Source organism: Phoca vitulina, unplaced genomic scaffold (assembly GCF_004348235.1).
Source record: "Phoca vitulina isolate PV1807 unplaced genomic scaffold, GSC_HSeal_1.0 scaffold7, whole genome shotgun sequence".
Classification (NCBI taxonomy): domain Eukaryota; kingdom Metazoa; phylum Chordata; class Mammalia; order Carnivora; family Phocidae; genus Phoca; species Phoca vitulina.
This window is the reverse complement of record NW_022589710.1, coordinates 30,992,890-31,015,106: the sequence shown is the minus strand read 5'-3', so window position 1 is coordinate 31,015,106 and position 22,217 is coordinate 30,992,890. Positions and strand designations below refer to the sequence as shown.

The following is a 22,217-nucleotide window of genomic DNA, read 5'->3' as shown; positions in this document are numbered from 1 at the left end:
GTGTGTGAAGAGAGTTGAGTTCAATTGTATATCTCCACCCATACCACATACTTTCCACAAAACAAAAACACTTGTTGATTGATGAACCATGGAACTAAAGCCGATACCAAAATAAATGCATAGCCCACATTAAATGATCCACTGCTCATTGCTTCCTGTCTATGAAACACACAAGTAATTCTGCTGTCCTCTAAGACAGTTTGGCCAGAAGAATCAGACAAAATGTACAGAGGCAGGGAATTTAGCAGGAGGTTGAGTGCTATAGTGAAGGAAAATCTTAAAAAAATTTTTTTGGCAATGATGTCCAGGCCACATTTATTTTATTTTATTTTATTTAAGATTTTATTTATTTATTTGACAGAGAGAGAGATAGCGAGAGAGGGAACACAAGCAGGGGGAGTGGGAGAGGGAGAAGCAGGCTTCCCGCTGAGCGGGGAGCCCGATGTGGGACTCGATCCCAGGACCCTGGGATCATGACCTGAGCCCAAGGCAGACGCTTCCTGACTGAGCCACCCAGGCGCCCCTACTCTTGTGTATTTTGAATATGATGTTAATACCTGCATCATATTTTTAGAAAGTAAAATGAGCAACATTTGTTGGAAGGCAGATAATTAACAATAATGCAGTTAGCCTCAGTAAATATATTTGGTAGTTTCCCCACATTTACAACTATTCCCATAATGTCCTTGTTGAAGGAGCTAATGGTGTTTCATCAGGAATCCCAGCCAGAATGAAATGAATCCTTTTTTAGAAACCTAGAACAAAAGAGACTATATAACCTCTTTCATTAGTCTATTCCAGTTTCTAAGAACTTTCTCTGATAAGAGTGCTTCCTTGGGCCTGAGCTTTGCCCTCCCTGGTAAAGCCATTCTCTTTAATTCTACCCTTAGTAGAGGCAGAGAAGAGTAAACCATCTTTCTTTGCAACATAGGCTGTAGATAATGTATACCATTAAGTCAGGAATAAATATTTCATGCTCATTATTTAAGATAAGGAATCTATTAAAATCACCGATTTATTTACCATTAGGCACATAAAAAAAGAGACAAGGATGGAGATGACTCTTTTGTCTGACAGAGAGCAAGGCAATTCATAGCTTTTCTAGAGCTATAAATATCATTTTGAATGCAGTTATTCACAATGACAAATTCATTTAGGATTAAAGCATATATTAGACCTTTGATGTTCAAATCTCTTAAAAAGAATTTTTACAGGGCACCTGGGTGGCTCAGCTGGTTAAGCGTCTGCCTTTGGCTCAGGTCATGATCCCAGGATCCTGGGATCAAGCCCCACGTCGGGCTCCTTGCTCAGCCAGGAGCCTGCTTCTCCCTCTGCCTGCCACTCCCCCTGCTTGTGCTCTCTCTCTCTCTCTCTGTCAAATAAATAAATAAAAGCTTTTTAAAAAAAAGAATTTTTACAGTCTCACAAGGACATTATTTATGGCTGGAAAAAAAAAGGGATGAGATTTCTTTCTTGTAAATGGTTTAATCCTTGACTTTATCTAAAAAGTTTCTGTTTAATTGGCCTGTATTGTCAGAACTTTTGTTTTCGTACCCACATTAGTAGTCCTTTCCTCTCTTATCATGCTTTTTCAAGGCAACAGACAAAATTCGATTTGTTAGAATTGAATCAGAAAGTTCAGGGCCTGAAGAAATCTAACACTTAATAAGAGAATATAGAAAATAACAGATTTTATTTTATTTATTATTTTTTTGAAAATAACAGATTTTAAAAAGAAGGGAATGTAAAGCATATAATATTCTACTTCTATAATGATAAGGCTTCTTGGGGAGAGTAGAGAAGCAAGAGGATTCATTTGGGTGTTTGCATAATAAGAGTTAAAGACAGATAAATATAGTGGGCTGTTAACAGTTAAAAGCAACTACAGTGTATATAAACTTGCTGTTCCAAAGCTTTCTTTAAGGAAAACCATTTTCTTATTGGCTTTATTCTACTTACCCGTTTTTCCAATAAAGGGCATACTAAAGACATAATTTAGTATGAGGTAAAAATCTAAGCTTATCAGCACCCAAGTAGGTCATGTCAAGTAGTCTGAGGATTTTGGCTGCAATGAAAATATCTATCAGAATTAATAAAACAGATTCTACCATCGTTACCATTATTTACATCATCATCACCATAAGCATCAAATATTTATTGAATACCCAGAGTGAGTGGAGTATTCTTAGCAAGACTATTTCACACTGAAGTCTACTCCTGGGAATTTCACTTTAAAAATTAAAAGCAACTGGGAAGTCTCCAATACAATTAGGTTCAGAGAGTAGCTGGGCAGGGAACATTGAGAGATGCTGAAAAGCTTGTGTTCATAAACCTTTAGGAAGGTCAGAAAAGAAAGACTATCTTTTGTAGTGAAGACTTAAATATGCAATTGGCAAATGACTCCTACTCTATATAGCAGCAGCTCCTGTCCTCCTTCCATGGCCAGACGTCTTTGCTGGGTGCCTTGGGAAACTGTAAGAACAACACATCCAAGGAAGGAGTTTTACAGAGTTCAGAAATAAAGGGAGGGAAAACCACGGGGAAAGACAGCAACAGTTGTGAGGAGATTTCCAGGTAAACTCAGCCTTCCAGAAAGATTTTTCCTCAGATTCTTCTTTCATTTCTTTTGTTCTATTGCCTCAAGTGCTTGTTGCTGGTGGAATTTCAAATGAAAATAAGACGAAACAAATAAAACTAAAAACATCCTCAGGAAACAGTGGTGCAGTCTAGGGAAGTCCTACCAGCTGGTTTTCAAGTGCCCTTCTGTGAGACTCTAAGTGGTACTTATCTTGGTGACGTCAGCCCTACTCAGGGTCTCCTTTTCGCTTTTGCAAGAGATACCCAATTTTTGTGGGCATTGAAAGTAGATTTGTTATAAACAGACACACATAATCCAGCTCACATATTTATTTCAGCAGTGTCTTAAGGGCATTATACATGGGAAATCAAGCTGTCAGATAGTTACTTGGTACATGGGAATCAGAATAAAGAGAATTAGTTGGTACACTATGAAGCATTTCTACCCAATTTAAGGCTAGCCTTATCAAGAACACCATAATGCTCAAGTCCGCATTGCCAAGACTCTCCTTTCCGGATGGTATTTGAATGGACATTGTCCACTCCTGGCTCTTGGGGTTGGTTATCCGGTTGTTTATTACATGTGACCAGTTTCTTTCTGACACAAAGGCTTTTACCAGCTAGGATGAAATATCATCGAATACTGCAAAGTTTATCAGGTAAAATACAGGATGCTCAGTGAAACCTGAATTTCAGATAAATAGTATTTTTAGCATAAATATGTCCCAAATACTGCACGGACATTCTCCATTTTTATTTACTAAATCTGGGAACCCCAAAACTTCATTCCTGAGCTTCTTTTCGTATTACTTTAATTGGAGTTTTGGGTGTTCCCAAATTTTCTTAACACACACAATTTCTTGCTTCACCCATAAAAGACTAAAAAACATTCATTGTGAGTGGATTTATTGACTTGACTTTTAGATACAGCTTTCCCTGATTTACAATTTGTGTGTGTGCTGGGGTGGAAGAGTGGGTCTTATTATTCCTGCCACGTACCAATAGCAGCTGTTGAGATAAATTGCATGAATCAGAGTTGTTTAAAGCAATACAAACCATTTGGGAAAGGAAAAAGGATTAGTATAAATGAGTTCCAATAAGATCACTTTTACTGTATAGCTGTATGACTGTATGGAGGAAAAGAAAAGAATTCTACTATGGGAGAAAGGTAATTTTTGAGAATGGAAAACTTTGAGTGTAAGGCAAATCTGGGGAGTGGAGCTTTGTCGTTGGGACTTAGAGTATTATGGGTTTCAAGGACAACACTAGGATGTTAGAAAGGGATGCAGAGTGGGAGGCAGATGGATTTCAAAGAAACTTTGGACATTTCAAATATGTATATAAGACTAGCCTTAGATGCCTGGGGAGCTGGAATCCCTTTCTCCTCTTGTCTTCTCCTATTCTGTTTGGTCCTCTGGTTCAACCTGATTGGTCAGGTTGTTATTTATTAGTAGTAGTATTATTTTACATGCATTTGGGTCAAGTAGACCCAGTTTTGTGGTCTAGCTGGGAATCTTACCATACTATATAACATTGTTTTTATGAGATATGGTGTAAATTTCAAACACCTGACATAAAAATAAAATGTTGAAACACAACTTGCTCAGGCTGAGTATGGCTTATCCACCTGGTGGGTACTGAATTCAGGTAGAAGGCATGGTCACAGTAAAATGTATTATATTGTATTACATTGAATATACATAAGAAAACAGATCTTATATATTCAAATCAATTCAATCACATTCCATTCAACAACTCTTTGTTGACAGCCTTTCTGGAAATACAAAGATAATCTCTTCTAAAGAGAGGTGGAATGGGTAGGATAATGGTGAATATCTGAGATTGTGTTAGGTGTGTGGGGTCAAAGGTAAACAAGACCTTGCTGGGTCTTGAAGGTGTTTACAAATTACTACAAAACAGGACTAAGACAGCTGTTATAAAGAAGGGAATTAATAAGTACAAGAGATAACATATGTGAAAAGTGCTTTGCAAGTGTCAGCTTCTGTGGGGGTTGTTCTAGAAAGGGCCTTTAGATTCCTGACATCTCTTTTTACCCACAATGAGAGTTAATGGAAAAAGTAAACTGAATCATTGACAAACTCAAGGATGGAGGTCATGAATTCCTGGTGGCTACATTAGCCATAAGATCTTGGGCAACTTACACAGCCTTCAGCCTCAACTTCGTTCCCTGTTAAATGGGGATTGCCATTATTTCTTTCAGGGTTATTGAGTAGATTGAGCAGACACTGAATGAAGAACCTAGCATTGTTCTTGGAAGGAGTAAGGGCTCAATAAACCATACTTACTAGTTAGCACTTATTTTTAACTTCTCTGAGAAGGGAATGCTTTGTTTAGGGCTACTTTACACGATCCTACTTAGGGGCACGCCTAAACCGAACAGTTTCCACAAGGAATATCCTGCAGCTTCCGACGTGCATCCTTTGCCTTAATCGGACCAGAGAAATTCGGGCTCTTCCAGCGAAAACAGTGCCCTGGCCGTAGGCACTGAGGGAGTGCTGCCTCAGAAGCCCAGGCTTCGAAGAGGGACAGCAGGGCAGGGGGTCTTCGGCGGCGTCCCAGGAGCCGGGATCGGAGCGGGACGACCCCCCCCAACCCCCCGCCCCAACCCCGACTCTGCCCCGGCGCCGGAGCGGAGGCGGGGAAGTGGGCGCCGAGGGGCGTGAGGCGACGGCATCGGGTGTCAGTGCCAGCGGAGGCGGGGCGGGCACATCTTCCCGCCGCCCAATCCCCAGCTCTCGTCGTGGCCTCATGAATAAGCAACAAAGCGAAGCGTCCTCCTCCTGGCGTCCCAAACGGCTGAGGGAGCCGCCGCCGCTGCAGGGGCCGCGCCGGGGATGCCCAGCGCCGGCGCCGCCGCTCTCCTCCGCGCGCTGCTCGGCTGAAGGCGCACAGGTGAGCACGGGCCCGGCTCCTGGCGCTCGGGCGGCCGCGCCTGCAGACGGGGCTCCGGGCAGAGACGCGGCCGGGGCCCCGGGCGGCGCGTAGTCGCCCCGGGAGCGCTGCGGTCCGGGGAGCGCGGCAGCCCGGGGCTCGCCAGGCGTGCGCCCCGAGCCCCCACCGGAACGCTGTGCTCCCGCGCCGGGTGCGCGGGGGGCAGCTCGGGGCGCGCTGGGCGCGGCGCGCAGGCCTCGTAGGACCCGCCGCACTCCTCGCTCCAGCCCAGCCTCCCGGCTCCGCACCAGCGCGCGGGCCTTTGTGCTGGCGGGGCTTGCAGGGCTGGCTGCTTTTGTGTGGGCTTTTCTTTCTTCTCTCCCTCCACTCCCGATCTCACGGCTGTGGTGAAGTTCCTGAAGACTCCGGTTTGCTCCTTTCAGAGCATCGATCTTAATGTCCCCGATGCCAATCAGTGTCCGGCAGCCGAGGAGCGAATGGGGGCTGCAGTGGCCACCGAAATGTGTTCTGCTACTTTGCAGAAAACCAACAGTTGTGTGTTTAGCGCAGAGATGGCACGGAACCTCCTTGCTCAGACCCTGACCGGTCCCCCAGGACACGGCAGGAGGATGCTGCTTGGAAAGGTCGCTTAATTGGAAAGAGGGCCTGTGGGCTAGACACGGAGGAGGTGACCGCAGAAGGGTTGGTAGGTGTCGCCTGGAGGTGCCCAGATATCGCATGTGCGTCCCGGTCACTGACAGAACCCGACCTTTGAGGTAACAAACATGGAAGCCCTGGCTGGTGAGCTGGCTGAAGGTAGCCGGGGTGAACAAAATCTAGGACTCTCAAGAGTTCGGAGTTCTCAAAGATGAGAAATCTTTGCCTTCGCAAGCCGAGCTCGAGGATCTGCCAGGATCTTGGCACCTAATTTCAGTGCAGAGCTGATGTGGAGGAGAGGAGAGAGGATGCTTTAAAGTGTCTGCATTCTTTCTTTGGAAGTTTTAGTTAGAAACTTAAGGGGGAGCAGGAGTGGTTCACAAAACCATTCATAGAGCTCCGAAGGACTTCTATAGGAAGGAAAATGTGTGGTCAGAATTTGCATGCCTCCCTTTCTTTTTGTGTATGTCCTTGCTCACCCTGTTGGACTCCAAGGAGTATTGTTGAAGCCAGGCTTGTTTAAAGTCATTGACTGATTTCTGCTCACTTGCAGGCAGAAGCCCTCTGTAGCATCTATTGAAAGAAACTCAAAACCGAGGTGAGATTTCAGAGTATCAGAGCATTGTTGCTTTTACACACAATACAGATTTAAGAGTGGTCTGACTTACTCTTATGACTAAGGTGGAGCTGTTATATTTGTCTTAATAATGAGACAAACACTTATGCAGCAGACTTGATATTGATTGTGTTTATTTGCAAAACTCCCAAGACTCACTAAGTCTAAGGTAGCTACAGCAACAGAGCCAATTAGGGAGATGTGGATTTGTCTTTGTTTTCATAGGAGGCTTCTTACCATTATATCCTGGTGTTTCTTGCTAGACTTTTCAATATCATAATTTGTTATTGCAGAAATGGTTTAAGGCAAGGATAGAATCAAAATGAGGAAGACGGGCTTACCTGCTGTAGAAAATTTCCACTCTTTCAACTAAAGGTGTACTTCAGTCTTTATATTTAGCAGATGTTTGCCTGAAAAGTTGTGTATGGAATTGCATTTTTGTTCATTGCATTTTGTTTTGTTTTGTTTTTCTCATGTAGGGAAGCTGGGTTTAATCTCTGTAGAATGAAAACTCATTAAGATGTGTGGTCAATTCTGTTTTTCCATATTGTGTTTACTGGGTGATTATAAGAAAAGTATCTGAATCAAGTTTCAGCTTGAAATGTTAGATATTATGTTTATTCCTTGAAGTGTCTACCTGGTGATTACTTTCTCTTTAAATGCCAGCTAGTACTTAGAGATCTTGTCAAGCAAATGAGGTTTGTGAACCACAAAGGACAGAAATGAAATGTCAATTTGGGTCATTGAAAAGAACTGTGTGATGGATGGAGAAGAGCTTGTTGACCAAGATGGATTAGGACAGGATTCTGCAAACATCAGGCAATTCCTCGGTCATTTTGTCCGCAGGAGAAGCTGAAAAAGGAAGCTCTATGGAAGTATCTAGGGGAAAAAAAAGGATGTTATGGATGGCTTAAATTGCTCACATTTCTGTAGTTTGAGGGAAATGTATGTCAGTATCACACTAATATGTCTTAAATTGAATGATACTTAAAACTTTTTCTTCAAACTGTTTTCATGTCTATTATCACATTTTGTCTCTTTTCCACCCTTTGAAGAAAACAGAATGAGCATTGTCACCTCCACTTTACAACAAGGCAACCGAGTTTCAGTGATTTGCCCAAGGCAGAGCTGGAACTTGAAGCCAATGCTTAAATCTTCAGTTCAGCTTCTTTTCCCGGGGATAGGATGATGCACTAGGGGCTATAAGCACAGATATCTTCATTTGTCTACACTGCTGACTTGTGGAGAACAAAGCTCTTGGGCTCAGAGTATGTAGAAGTTAGTTGTGGTCTGCAGGGATGGTAGAGCACTTTGCTGGTAGTTGCCCGTGTAACCTTCTTGACCCCAGCCTACTTACACTCTTCCCTGTCAGCACTGATGCTGCTTTCCTCCTGGGGAATGATGCTTTTCTTTGTGGTTACTCCGTTCTCCCTCCTTCCACTGTGGCCAAACATGCTGCTAAAAGGATCATCTGTCATTCCAGCTACTTAATTTATAGTGAGGAATGACGGGCGCCAGGTGATCTTAGAGCCAATACATTAGGCCAGTGACAGCTGTCAATAGCACAGTGAGTCAGACACAGGGTAGTGGAACGCTGCGTGCCACAGTTGGTTTGATAGGGTCAGAGTCTTGATAAACTCAGCTTTAGACAAATGAAACAGCATTGGCAAGAGAACCTTAAGGATTAAAAAAAAAGGAAAGGTAAGACAATGACTATTGAGGATCAGGAAAAGTACAAAATGGAAAGATTATTAAGATATAAACAAAGGGGGCGCCTGGGTGGCTCAGTTGGTTAAGCGACTGCCTTCGGCTCAGGTCATGATCCTGGAGTCCCTGGATCGAGTCCCGCATCGGGCTCCCTGCTCGGCAGGGAGCCTGCTTCTCCCTCTGACCCTCCCCCCTCTCATGTGCTCTCTCTCTCTCTCTCATTCTCTCTGTCTCAAATAAATAAATAAAATCTTTAAAAAAAAAAAAAAAAAAGATATAAACAAAGAAGGGAAAGAGTTTCGTTTTTCCCTCATCAAGCAAAGAATCACTAATTGGTTTTTAAAATGTACGATGGTCATTGGAAGGCAAGTTGACCTGAAGCTCTGAGACTTGTCACTTGTAACTGTTGATCAATTTTTCTAAGGAAATAAACTCTGAAAACCTAAAATAGAACAGAAATGAGAATACAGGTAGTAGTTATTACTATTATTAAAACGGTACATTGAACGAGTAGCCAAAATTGGCCAGGTGATGAACAAAACATACAGTTAGAGATGGATAGACCATGGCATGTCATTGAAAATCTGCATATAATGGAGACTCTGAACATCCTTTTTCACGTTCGTAAATGGTTATTTATATTTGCTTCACTCCAGCAAATATGTATTGAACACCTCCTCTGTGTGCCTACCATTATTAGTAATTACATGGCAAACAAAGGAAGCTAAAACACCAATGTTTGCACGCAAAGAACACACTCTTATTTGAGATGGCAAGACTTACAGATCTGATGATTTGTGCTGTGTTGGGAGAAGGGTGGGAAGAGATTGGACCAGGCTTTTTTTGTGACAGCAGTTAGTAAACAGGACGTGACCTGAGGGCCAGGGTTTGGATACCCAGGGTAGGGAAGGAGGGAGTGTTCTGGCTACTGCAGTCTTATGAGTGAAACTTAGGAGCCTGAAATGAGTATGTCACGTAAGGGCAATCTACTCAGCTGGTGATGGTTTGTACAGGGCACTAGTGGAGCGGGGTTACATTATAGATATGGACCTCGGCAGTTGGAAATTTGGTGACATTCAGTGATGTGTTTGGCAAAGGGAGGGAACTTGAAGTCTGACAGAATTCACAAGTTCAAAAACAGACATGATCACATAGGCAAGTTAATTGTTCTCTATAAACTTGTAACTTTCTCTAAAAAAAAAAAATAATGGAGATTATGGAAGTGCCTATCTCATTAGGTGGTTGTTAGGATTAAATAAGGTAGTTTACATAAGACACTCCACACCTGGCCCATGGCGTCCTCCAAATGGTGGCCATTTTTGATTGGTTATTGTCATTTTTATTCTTAAGAATAAACCGTCTGGATTGTATAAAACGGACTGGAGAGGAGAGAGTCTGAACAGGATCATCATCTGGGAGGCCATTAAAATAATAACCATCAGTGAAGTGATGAATATCAAGAGATATTATGAGGTGAGGGATCCACAGAGGTTGTGAATCTAGAATGTAGAGAAGAGTTCAGGATGATACCAAAGTTTAGGTGAAGAAGATGGTGTGTCTGAAGTGGCACCCAAGTATCTTCCAGGAGACAGTGAAAACCTAAGATTAGGCAGCTTTCTTCCCCAAACCCTATGCCTGCTATTTATGGTATTTGTGTTTATCCTAAGAAGAGGAAAATATCAGGCAGTTTGTCCCTAGCTTTTTGGCATACTCTATAGGCCTCCTGTGTCTTTAGGGCAATGCTCATGTTCCTTCTATATTATAAATGGAATTAATTTCCTTTGAAAAAAGTAGCTTTGTCACTGATGAGAATGTTTTCCCATGCTGGTTCCCCTTGTGTCTACATTTTGGTAACACACTGAGCAATAGTATACATTTTAGTTGGAAAAAATGTTGACCAAGTGTTTAAAAAAAACCCTGATTATTAAATCTAACAAGATGACTAAGTCTGTATTTTTTATGTTTTATGTTGTCTTTCATTTGTCTTTGTAACTTGAATATGCCTAGACTTGACAAGGAAACAGATTCTGGACTGTATCTATTTAAGATTGTCAAAGATAATGGGTGACAGGACAGCTTATCTGCCCACTGGTGGCAGAAATGCAGTACATTGTTCAGAGGCCCTCGGAGCCTGGGATACCTTGATAGCAAGTGATAGACGAAGTGCTGCTGACTTGCTCTGAAAGGGATGCTTTTTAAGCTAGTGTAGCAATTTGGTTAGAGTTTATTTACCTGAATTAATTTGCACTGATGGATAATAGTGGAAAGAAAGCAGCACTGCCATGGTGTGAAAGAAAAGTTAGAGAAATATTCTTTTGTTTGTTCAATATTCTTATGATTGAGTTAATTTAAGATAATTAAGACACACAGTACTAATTAGCAATGAAATTTCCCCACCTCCCCTTCCCCTACAAAGCAGGCTATAGACACTCCTCTGTTTGTTCAGCCAATATTTACTGAGCATTTCCTCTGTGCCAGGCTCTTTGCCAGGGAGGGGATACAATGTTGAGGAAAAAAAAAGAAAAAGGCGTATAGCCTTCAAAATATGCTTGCAGATGATTCTTTAGTTTTAGACATATGGCTGTTAAATTGACGACGGTCAGCCTTTTCTTATTTATTCTGTAATGTCATGTAGCTCTCACTGGGGGCCACCAAACTCATGGGAGTGGCTGTGTGAACTTGTGCTGTGCTTTGAAAGATGGAGAAAGACCTAGAACTTGAAGGTCATTTGCCAATTTATCTGAGTTGCAGACATGCTACCTGCTGTCTCTTATAGGCTGTCTTTTCTGCGTCTGTTAAAGTGCAGGCATAGCTTGCAATAGTAGGGAGAAGGAACATATGGCCGCAATACACAGACATAGAATAGGCTCGCAGTTCACCCCCATTTTTTCTGTAGTTGGATTTAGGAAGCAGGTGGCTGACACTTAATTACAGAAGGAAAGTCTTTTAGAGCAAGGGCAGAATTCCCTTCACACAAAAATTCTAAAACTCAAAATCTAGCTGAAAATAAAACCTGGAAGGAAAATTCTGTTTGGGAAAAGCAGTTGAGGTTATATTAAATCTGTATGGTTTGCCTCCCCCACTCTGATTTGTTTATAAGATTCTCCTCTCAGTCCACATGACTCCAGAACATGTAAATAAGATGTGAAACATCCATTCAATCATTTGAGTGCTTTGCCTACTTGATGGCGCCATTGTTGGAATACGAAAACGTTTGTATTTTAATTTTATGACCTGTAGATAAAATATGAAAATGGAATCATGGAGGTAGAAAGGATTTACAATGTTTTTTTGTTTAACTCCTCATTTTGTCAAAGGAAAGACAGAGGCCAGTTGCACAGTATCCCATAGCAAGTTTTAACAACAATAAAGCTAGGATTCAGGAATTGTTTTTCTGATTCCAGTCCATGTCCCTCTAAATTCTATTGTTATTCACTATGGCCTGTTTTTTTCAGGTTTTTATCCAGAAGCATGGGATCATGTAGACCAAGGTTTTAGGCCACACCCTACATTGTCTGGGATGTTTAGTAAGATTTCACTGAATGGGAAAAATATTTGTTCAGGGAAGAATAGATCAAAGGGTTCTATAGCTTTTACATATGTTCGACTATATACACTTTCATCGTTCAACTTGTCCGTACAACGATGTAGTTTCATCAGCCGTGAACGTTTACAGCCCTTCCGTGTTTTTGTTCTGAGGAGTGCAATTAGAAGCAGCAAGCCAAATACTCTTACCAAACCTATTACCTGGCTATGAAGTGGGATTCTTTATGGATCATTTAAAGTAGGGTGATAACTAATGTTCAGAATGTGGACATACCTTGGCACATGCTATTCCCTCTTTTTCAAATATCTTTCCCATATTCTCTCCTTTTAAAACAATGCTAGCTGCTGGTATGTAATTTAATATTTAAATAAAATTGTTACAGACTCTCCTCCCACATGTGGGAAAACTTATCATCCCTCTCACTATCTCTGAGGAATCTTGGTGGGGTGTGGTGGCTTTTTTCTAGTCACCTCTGGCTTCAGTTTTCTTCTGCTGCTAAATTTATGATCCCTGATATGTGCTGTTCCTTTTCTGCACATCATCTTATTCCTGTATTCTCCCAAAGTACTGTGGATTCAAAATTTCTGTGTAACAAATCATCCCTAACTTGGTGGCAATAAATGCTTATTATTTCATACCATTTCTGTGCATTAGGAATTTGGGAGCAGCCACGTTACTAGGTGGTTCTGGCTCAAGGTCTCTCAAGAAGTTGCAGTCCTGATGTCAGCTGAAGGAAGCTACAGTCATCTGAAGGTTTGACTAGGGCTGGAGGATGCCTTCCAAGATGACTCATTCCTGTGGTGCTGGTAGTTTGGCAGGAGGCCTCAGCTCCGAAACCAGGGGATTCCTCTTTCCTTGTGTAGAAAAATTCAGCCTTCTTTTTCTCTTCAGCTGTCTAGATCATGCTCTAAGGACTTGACCTTTTCTTGGTCACAGAAAGACCTAGAAATGAAACAGGGAAGCTTTGAACTTAAGGGGAGAAGGCCCTATGAAAACATAAACTTTTATATTTTATGTGTGCACAATACATGCTTAACCCAAGTAGTTTAATGATCAGACATGAAAGAAGGAAAAAATAATAACTTTTATAAAGCTTAAGTTTTTATTTTAGAATTTTCATTCCTAGGTTTAACTTTCTAGAACATCTATAGCATCTGAGAAATTTCTGATGATGGGAGAAGAAAGCGCCCAAACAGCAAAGTAGATAAAACAAGAACTAAAACTCATAAGTTTGGGGGGGAAATTAGTAGTTTTGATATAGTTTTAGTTTTAACAAGAGTTTTTTTTTTTAAATGCAATAAATCTCAATTTTATAATAGTATGTATTCAGTAAAGATTGCTAATTTAAAATGTGTTTTGGTTCTCTTAAATAGTTTTTTTTCCCCTAAAAACACATTTACTTGCCCTCTTTTACCTTTTCTACTCCTTAAATTTTGAAACATCAAAGGTTTGCCTATAATTTTTATAGTTGTCGCAGAGAAAAAAAATAATTTAAGTGTTTTAAAGAGAAATTTAAAAAAATACTTTATTTTTTTAAATAGGGCATAATTTTTAAATATGCCCATAAAAAAAGGGCATAACGACAGGCAGGGCCGGCAAGCCAGAGGGCCGGTTTGGCTGCGCGGCTACACGGGAGTGTGCGGTAGCCGAGGGCCGTGTCCCCGTAAAGCTGAGAGCTTTTTTTTTTTTTTTTTTTGTGCAATACACTTTTATTTTCCTTTTACCTTTGCAGTCATCTTTGAGTAATCGTTGTGTAAACAATAGAATGGAATGAAATTACATTAAATTGTATGCAAATGGCTCTAGAACACCTTAACAATTCTGACAAGGCAGGGCGCCTGGGTGGCTCAGTTGGTTGAGCGACTGCCTTCGGCTCAGGTCATGATCCTGGAGTCCTGGGATCGAGTCCCACATCGGGCTCCCCGCTCAGCGGGAAGTCTGCTTCTCCCTCTCCCGCTGCCCCCTCTTGTGCTCTCTCTCTCTCTCTCATTCTCTCTCTCAAATAAATAAATAAAATCTTAAAAAAAAAAAAAAAAAAAAAAAAAAAAACAATTCTGACAAGGCAATTATAAATAACTTTTTCTTTCCTTAGTAATATATATTTGCTTTTTAAAGTGCATTAAAGAGTTGTCATATCTAGGGTTAGCTAGGAAAGAGCAATGGTACCATCCTGGGAGCCCACCTCCCTGAAAGTTTAGACTCCAATTTTGAAAATCCTAAGGTTTACTATTGCATAACATATAGTCAAACAGAGGGCTACTTGGGTTGAAAGTATTTATTCTTGAAATTTAACAGCATTTTACCTTTTTAGTCATTGCACAAAACCCTATTTTTCACTCCATCTGGGTATTCTGCCGAATTTCAAGTAAAACTCAGATTCTGGTAGCTTCAAGTTTATCAACTTTGGAACAACAAATCCTATCACTTAAGGAGAAATCAAATCGGAGAGGGGTACATAATGAGCAGTCTAATAGAATGGCAACATTTTATATAGCATTCTATACGTTCCAATGAAGCAAAGTAGGCTCCACGTCCAACAGGGGGCTCAAACTCACAACCCCAAGATCAAGAGTCACATGCTCTACTGACTGAGCCAGCCAGGTGCCCCTAAAGATAAATTTTAATTGAAAATCATTTATATACCTAAAGAAACCTCTTGAATATAACTGGTATTCAGTATTTTATGATAATGTTTAAAAAGTTTTAAACCATACTTGAAACTTTCTCTGAATGTAATATAAGTAAATGTGAGATTTACTTTCTATGTCTTGGATATGTAGCTATCTCTGTAGTCATTTGACTACATGATTAATAGCAGAATTTGGGGAGAATATTGCAAATGTGACTTCAAGGGTAATTTTTTCAAATAGGTATTTAAGAAGCAATGAACTTAGTCCTTGAACTATGTGTACCTCTTCTAGAGAGCTTCAAGTTAAATCAGCTGCAAAATTCAGCAGGGAAAAATGAACTGGGTTATCCATGTCCCAAAGGTACCAAAGAAATAGAACAGCCGTCTCTTCCATACCATCTCTGAGTGTGAAGTCAAGACTATTTTACTTAGGGTTTAATTTAAAGGGGCTTATTTACAAAATATACATTTATATGACAGCTTGATATGCTTTATTTTTCTGCAGGACTCAATTACTGGAATTGTCAACTTTGCTGATTTATGTGCACATTTCTCTTCCACTATGAGCAGACCAATTGCATTGCACATTTGTCTGGCATTCTGTAGCCTTGTACTTGTCAACTTTGCCACACAATGTGTGGCCTTCCCCAAAATGGAAAGAAGGGAGATAGCACATGTTCATGCAGAAACAGGGCAGCCTGAGAGGATGAACACAGATGACCTAGAAAATAACTCTATGACTTCAAAGTGCACTCCCCGGTTGGTGGTCTCTGAAGATCCAGTGATGGTGTTAGCAGGACCATCAGCAACGTCATTAAATAAAGTATTTCCTACTAGCAAAGAAGCCCATCCAGTAGGAGCTGGACTCATGCAGCCTAACAGCCCCAGCATTTACACTGCTACTGAGACAGTGGTCCCTGCCGAGGAGGAAATGTTTGTTTCCAGCCAGCCAGAGAGGGTGTCTCCTGAAAGCCGACTTTCCAAGGCCATGCTAACCAATCCTATCCCTGCAACTGCATCTCTGAGTGTCGATGAGAAGGAGGAACGCTTGGGTAGTACCATCATTCAGCCCATCGTAGAAGGGACCACAGAAGCAACACAGGGTTTTCTGAGCTATGTGGATGATCAGTTGTTTGCAACTGAAAGTCAGGAAAGAGTTAGTCTGGGACATTTACCTTCATCTGATATGAATACTAAAGGAATGCTAACCGCCAATCCCAGGACTGAGAAATTTGAAGCAGACACAGAACACAGGGCAGCTTTTTTCCCCGGTGCTGAGCCCGTAGTGGGCACGGAGCCTGGAAGCCCCATGCCTGAGAGGGAGAAGCCTTCGCAGATGACAGCTGATCATACCCAGACTGCTGCCATCAAGCACTGGCTCACAACCTCTGAGTACACCCTGAGTGTTGAGCCAGAAACTGACAGGCTGCTGGGAGCCCCAGGAGTCCCAGTGAGTGTCAGCACAGCTGTTCCAGCTGCCTCTGTCGGAAGTGATGAGTGGGATGACACCAAGTTAGAGAGTGTAAGCCAGATAAAGACCCCAAAGCTTGGAGACAACAGAGAGACTCAGGTGGGAACGGAAATGTCTCAGACAGCCCAAGAAACCGGTAATGACCCTATGGAAGGTATGGAAGAGGGCAAACCTATGACCGAGGCTGCAGAGGTGGCTCTGGGGCTCCTGGAAGGGGAAACACCCATGCAAACAGCCCTGCTAATGGCACATGGGGAGGCGCCATCATCTGCCTTCGCCGATCAAAGTTCCTTTACCCCCACAAGTCCTATGGAAGTTAGGAAAGTCTCTGTTGTAAGCCTCTTCCAAGATACCGCAGACTTCATGGAATCCACTAGGGAAAATGATGCAATGGTTTTCTTAGAGACCACTGTTTCCATCTCAGAATATGAATCTGAGGCTCATCAACCATTGGGAAATACATTGAAAGGTAAAAGAAAGAAAAACAAGCTTTGTTTAATTTGGAATGTTTCAATCTGATTTTTATTATTATTTTTTTAAATTGAGATGTAATTGACATATAGCATGGTATTAGTTTTAGGTCTTGTTTTATGTTTTTTTTTTTTTTTTAAGTGATAATTTAGAAATAAGTTATCTAAGTTTTAATGAAAAACAAAAGTAAACAAAGAAAAATATATTTTGTATAAAAATTACACCCAAATATAACCTCTGCATACAGGCCATGGTATTCAACTGGGAACAGTTTGTCCCCACCCCCATCATTTGGCAGTATTGGAGACATTTTTGGTTGTTATAACAGAGGGGTGCCCCTGGCATCTAGTGGGTAGGGGCCAAAGAGGCTGCTAAATATCCTAAAATCCCCATCCACAAAGATTTTTCTGAGCCAAAATGTCAACAGGGCTGAGAAACCCTGATACAGACTGATCGCTTTCAAACATGTTATTATGAAAATGTATAACTATTCAGGAAAATGTTAAAGAATTAGCTATATATTTAAGTGGTATAATAAACAGTATAGGATACTTATTTACACATTGTTGTAAAAAATACTTACATCCCTGATATTTCTTACCAAAAAGCTTTACGTAAATATTTATCTTATAGCATTAGCCATATGAGTTCTTTGACTTTGTTTTCCCAAAAAGGTATTCATCTAGAAATCAGAAAAAACCCCAGTACTGATAAATCCTCTCTGCTGGCTTGATTTAACACTACTTCCTCTTGGTCTTTATATCTGTGAATTTTATGAGCTGACGAGCCTTATATTTGTTGCTGATGGATAATGTTTTTCTTTTGGTATGTGTAGTTGGTCAGATAACAGCATGAGGGAAGGATAGACTTAGTGTAATGTGCATATGCTTACTCCAAATTGTTTTGGAATATGTACATCTTGTTACTTCAGCTAAGTAGCCTAATTAATGGAAATATCAAATTAGTAATGTGTTTTATAAAGTGTTGAGATTGAATTAAAATGATAAGATTGAATTTTACATGTCCTATCCATTTTTTAAATTTTTTTTAATTTTTTAAAGATTTTATTTATTTGACAGAGAGAGACACAGTGAGAGAGGGAACACAAGCAGGGGGAGTGGGAGAGGGAGAAGCAGGCTTCCCGCGGAGCAGGGAGCCCGATGTGGGGCTCGATCCCAGGACCCCCGGATCATGACCTGAGCCAAAGGCAGACGCCCAACGACTGAGCCACCCAGGCGCCCCTCCTATTCATTTTTTAAAGACTGAAAGACCTAGCATACTATAAATTTTCATAGAAGCTTCGAGAAATTGGGATGCCTGGGGGGCTCAGTCGATTAAGCGTCTGCCTTCAGGTCAGGTCTGGGATCGAGTCCTGCATCGGGCTCCTTGCTCGGCAGGGAGCCTGCTTCTCCCTCTGCCTGCTGTTCGCCCTGCTTGTGCTCTCTTTCTGTCTCTCTGACAAATAAGTAAATAAAGTCTTAAAAAAAAAAGAAGAAGCTTCAAGAAATTGTTTTGTATGTTGGTTTTTAAAATTTCATTAAGAGAGTTGGGTCTCCATGACCATGAAGATATTGGGTATGACTGTACAAGAAGTTTACTTCGATTTTCCATAACATTTTAAGATATTCCTGGAGCATTAAGTCATATAGTTCCAGATTATTCATCACGTAATTGAATCTGTGATTCTTATGTATTAGAATTGCATTAGCTTGTATTAATACAGCCTAAAAGGTAAAATGAATTTGGTGATTGTCTGATTATTATTTTGATTATTGAATATACTCCTTACTTAGTCATAATTGCTTCACTTAACTATGGTCTCTCTCTTTTTTTAAGTTTATTTATTTTTTTAGTAATCTCTACACCCAACGTGGGGCTTGAACTCACGAACCATAAGATCAAGAGTCACATGCTCTTCTGACTGAGTCAGCCAGGTGCCCCTCCACTACAGTCTCTTAATAGGCAACTTCTTTTTATTCCCAGCACATAGCACAGTATTGGCACATAGTAGGTGCTCCATAAATACCAGGTCAGTGGATGCGTAAATGAAGATAGAGAACCATTCAGACTGAAGTTATCCAATTTGACTGCCTGCAATGTTCAAATTAATCAAAAAGTTTCTAAATGTTCTTTGTAGAGAGAGGAACAGTTAAATAATTCCTTTCACTTTAATTTTTTTGTTGTTCAAGCTAAAAACAATATGAAAAACTGAGATTATTGACAACAGTAGTTAGAGAATAACCAAAAAGCTTTCTACCTGTTTTCTGGCGATTATAAGTCTTTTTCAGAAATAAACAACTGGGGCTCCTGGGTGGCTCAGTCGTTAAGTGTCTGCCTTTGGCTCAGGTCATGGTCCCGGGGTCCTGGGATTGAGTCCTGCTTTGCGCTCCCTGCTCCGCAGGAAGCCTGCTTCTCCCTCTCCCACTCCCCCTGCTTGTGTTCCCTCTCTCGCTGTGTCTCTCTCTGTCAAATAAATAAAATCTTAAAAAAAAAATTAAAAAAAAAAGAGAAGTAAACACTCAAATGCCAATCATTTAAGGGCCTAGGAACTACTTAGGACATTATCTTCTTTAGGATATGCAATGATTTCTTTGTGTTTTTGGTTATTATGAACAGATGAGTAACCTGAGATTATCATCAGTTCTCAGATTCAGCTTATTCTTTCACAGGTTCAGTTGAAGGTCAGGTTTTAAAAGTAATCTATAATAATTATCATATTATTATTTTTTCTTTACAGGAAGTAGGGAGAATTAGAAATGTGAAGAAATTTTGAATGATAATTTTAAAATTTCCAGCACTGTTTCTAGTTCTTACTCTTTTTTTCTCTGATAGCAGTCACCACTCAAAGTTGATATTTGTTGAATACTTATATAATACTGGGGTATGTGCTAAGTGTTTTACATGTGTTGTCTATTTTATTTATTTATTTATTTATTTATTTATTTATTTATTTGAGAGAGAGAGAGAGAGCGTACACGCGAGAGCTCGCGCTGGGGTGGAGGGGCAGAGGGAGAGGGAGAGAATCTCAAGCAGATTCTGAGCTGATTGCTGATCATAGAGCCCGGGGAGCAGGGAGGCGCTCTATCTCAGGACCCTGAGATCATGACCTGAGCTGAAACCAAGGGTCTGAAGCTCAACCGACTGAACCACCCAAGGGCCCCTAAAGTCTGCATTCTTGACACTATGATATATGGCTTCCATGGAATGATATTAATACCTACCTCCCCTTAGTACACATTGGAAGATAAAATAATGTCCACCATATACTTAGTAGTGTGTGTATATAGCATATAATAGAATTATATGTGTATATAGCATATAATAGAAGCTCAGAAACATTAGTTACTGTAATAATTACTCCTTTATTCAAAATGCTGGCTTTCCTTTCCCCTTTAGAAATGCAAATGTGAAAATTAATATATATAAATGCTGAGAATTTTTGAATGTAACTTAGAACTGTATAATTTGTTTCTTAACAAACTGGTTATGTTAATATTTATAAGAGGGAGCTCAACTGTTGATCTTTCTATTTTGTTTTGGATTTTATGTTTTACATATTAACTTCTTTATCTTGGTCTTAGATTGATTCATCGCTCCTGAAAGCGGCAACACTGAAAACATTTATTTGCTGGTATTTTGTGTCTGAGCGATGCGTTTGCCTTCCCATACTCTGAAATAGCTCTCTTCTTTTTTTTCCAATTTATTAGTTATAGAGTGACATTTTAAGGCATAGGGAATTTGTCTATTTTAAAATGTTGTATCCCCCCTTTTAAGACATCATCACTCAAGAGATGACAACAGCTGTTCAAGAAGCAGAAGCCACTTTATCATTGGTGACACAAGAGCAGCAGGTTTCTAGCCTCGAGGTTACTGGAGAAAATTGTAAGACTGAGGAAGGAAAAGAGCCCCCCTCCGCCACATCTGGTGTTCCTGCTGTTACTCAGCTGTCCAGGAGGTGGGAGCCTCTGCCCACTACAGTTTCAACTACAGCCGTGCCTCTCTCTTTTGAAGTTACTTCTGCTCTGGAAGGTTTGTAAAGCAGGGGGGTGGGGGGAAGGGAGGGAACTTGGACTCAGAATTTTGGGGGTGGATCTTTTCTGAGTTATAAGCAATAGAATGAGTGTGGCACCTGGCTCTGTCCCCAGGGTATACACACACATCTCACCTGGTGAGTGAACCGGAAAGGTGGGTGAACTCTGTTGTTTGGAGGGATGTGACAAAGCCTAACAGGATGAGGGGTTAGTTCCCAAGTGAAACCTGGTGGCTCATCGCTGGGGCCTGGGAAGGCCAGACCTCCTGAGAACTCTCTCCTTGTTTGACAGCTCTGGCTGCTGGGAGGCAGGGGTGCAGCGAGAACAGTGAAGACCTCGGTTCAGACCCCAGCTTTGGCCCTCACTAGTATTGTGGCCTCAAGCAAGTCTCCTCACGTGTCCAAGCTTGGTTTGTGCATCTCTAAGTAATGCCTACCTGTCTTACAGGTTATTGTAAGGATTCGAAAGAATGGCTACAAAGTGCTTTCTATATAGGAGGCCCTCAAATGCTCTGATATCTTAAGGAGAGCAAAGTTTTTAAATCTTGGTGATCATCAGAATCACCTGGAAATTACAAAAATTATTATTATTTAATTATTGTTTTTGGACCTCATGTCTCTATAGCATTATTGGTCTAAGTAAAGACTTTTATTTATTAACTGAGTTATTTTTAACAAAGTAATAAGTATCTCCTAATCCTGCCCCTCCAAAAATACTCTAGGGCCTGGTCAGTAACCTACATGTAACCCCATCACCCTTCCCACTTCACCCTCGTCCTCTTCTGATGTTAACTGTCATCTTGATTCTTGTGTTCCTCATTTCCTTGGTTTCCTGCTATCTTAGTTTTATAGTGTCTGTATTTATGCCTAAAATTATGCATTTAAAATATATTTTAGTAGTTTTTAACTTTATAAAAACAGTATTGTGCTGCAGATAGCCTTTTTGGGACTTGTTTGTTTTACTTAATAGTCTATGGCTAAGATTCACTTACTGTGAATCTTTTGTTTTGACTGTTTATAATATTCCACTATGAAAATAGATCACAGTTTATTCATCTCATCTTCATCCAGTCTCTCCTAGCAGTTTGCATTTGGGTCATTTCCAGGTTTGGCTATTGTGAACATTGCTTGCTGCCATGCATACTCTCTTGTATATTTTCCATTGGACACGTGCAGGAGTTTCTCTTGGTTAATATACCTAGAGCTGGGTTCTAGGTATGAATGTTTGACTGTAAGGGGCAATGCCTCACTATTTTCCAAAGTGGTTGCACCAATGTATATTCCTAGCAGCAATGTATGTGAGAGTCTGTGGATCCATATCCTAGGAGCTTTAAAAAATAATTTTTCCAGCTTCACCACAAAGGAGATTCTGATTCAGTAAGTTGGGATAGGTGGAAAGCATGGAGATGGACTTCTAAAAAATTACCTCAGAGATTCTGATGATCTACCAGACATGAAAAATAATACTATTCTAGAGTTTTTTATATTTGGGAAAACCTGGGGCTAAATCTGGCTGCGTTGAAATTGAGCATATTCTAGACACAGATACCCTTGCCCTTTGACTTGATTTTTAAAAGTAGTCTTTGGCATATATTTTAATACTTTTTTGTTACATTTTCT

The 22,217-nt window shown here is 40.7% G+C and overlaps 1 protein-coding gene across 2 annotated transcripts in view; it reads left to right on the top strand.

The window, feature by feature from the left end:
- Window positions 1-22,217, top strand: part of ARMH4 (armadillo like helical domain containing 4) — a 156,479-nt gene that overhangs the window by 30,284 nt on the left and 103,978 nt on the right. The window contains exons 1-3 of one of the 2 annotated variants that reach the window (XM_032405193.1): window positions 5,346-5,490; window positions 15,131-16,565; window positions 20,342-20,596. In XM_032405193.1, coding sequence (XP_032261084.1) covers window positions 5,347-5,490; window positions 15,131-16,565; window positions 20,342-20,596 — 1,834 coding nt within the window. In that variant the 5' untranslated portion in view covers window position 5,346. Of the gene's footprint in view, window positions 1-5,345; window positions 5,491-15,130; window positions 16,566-20,341; window positions 20,597-22,217 lie in introns of those variants that run through there. The other variant, XM_032405194.1, reaches the window with a different exon arrangement.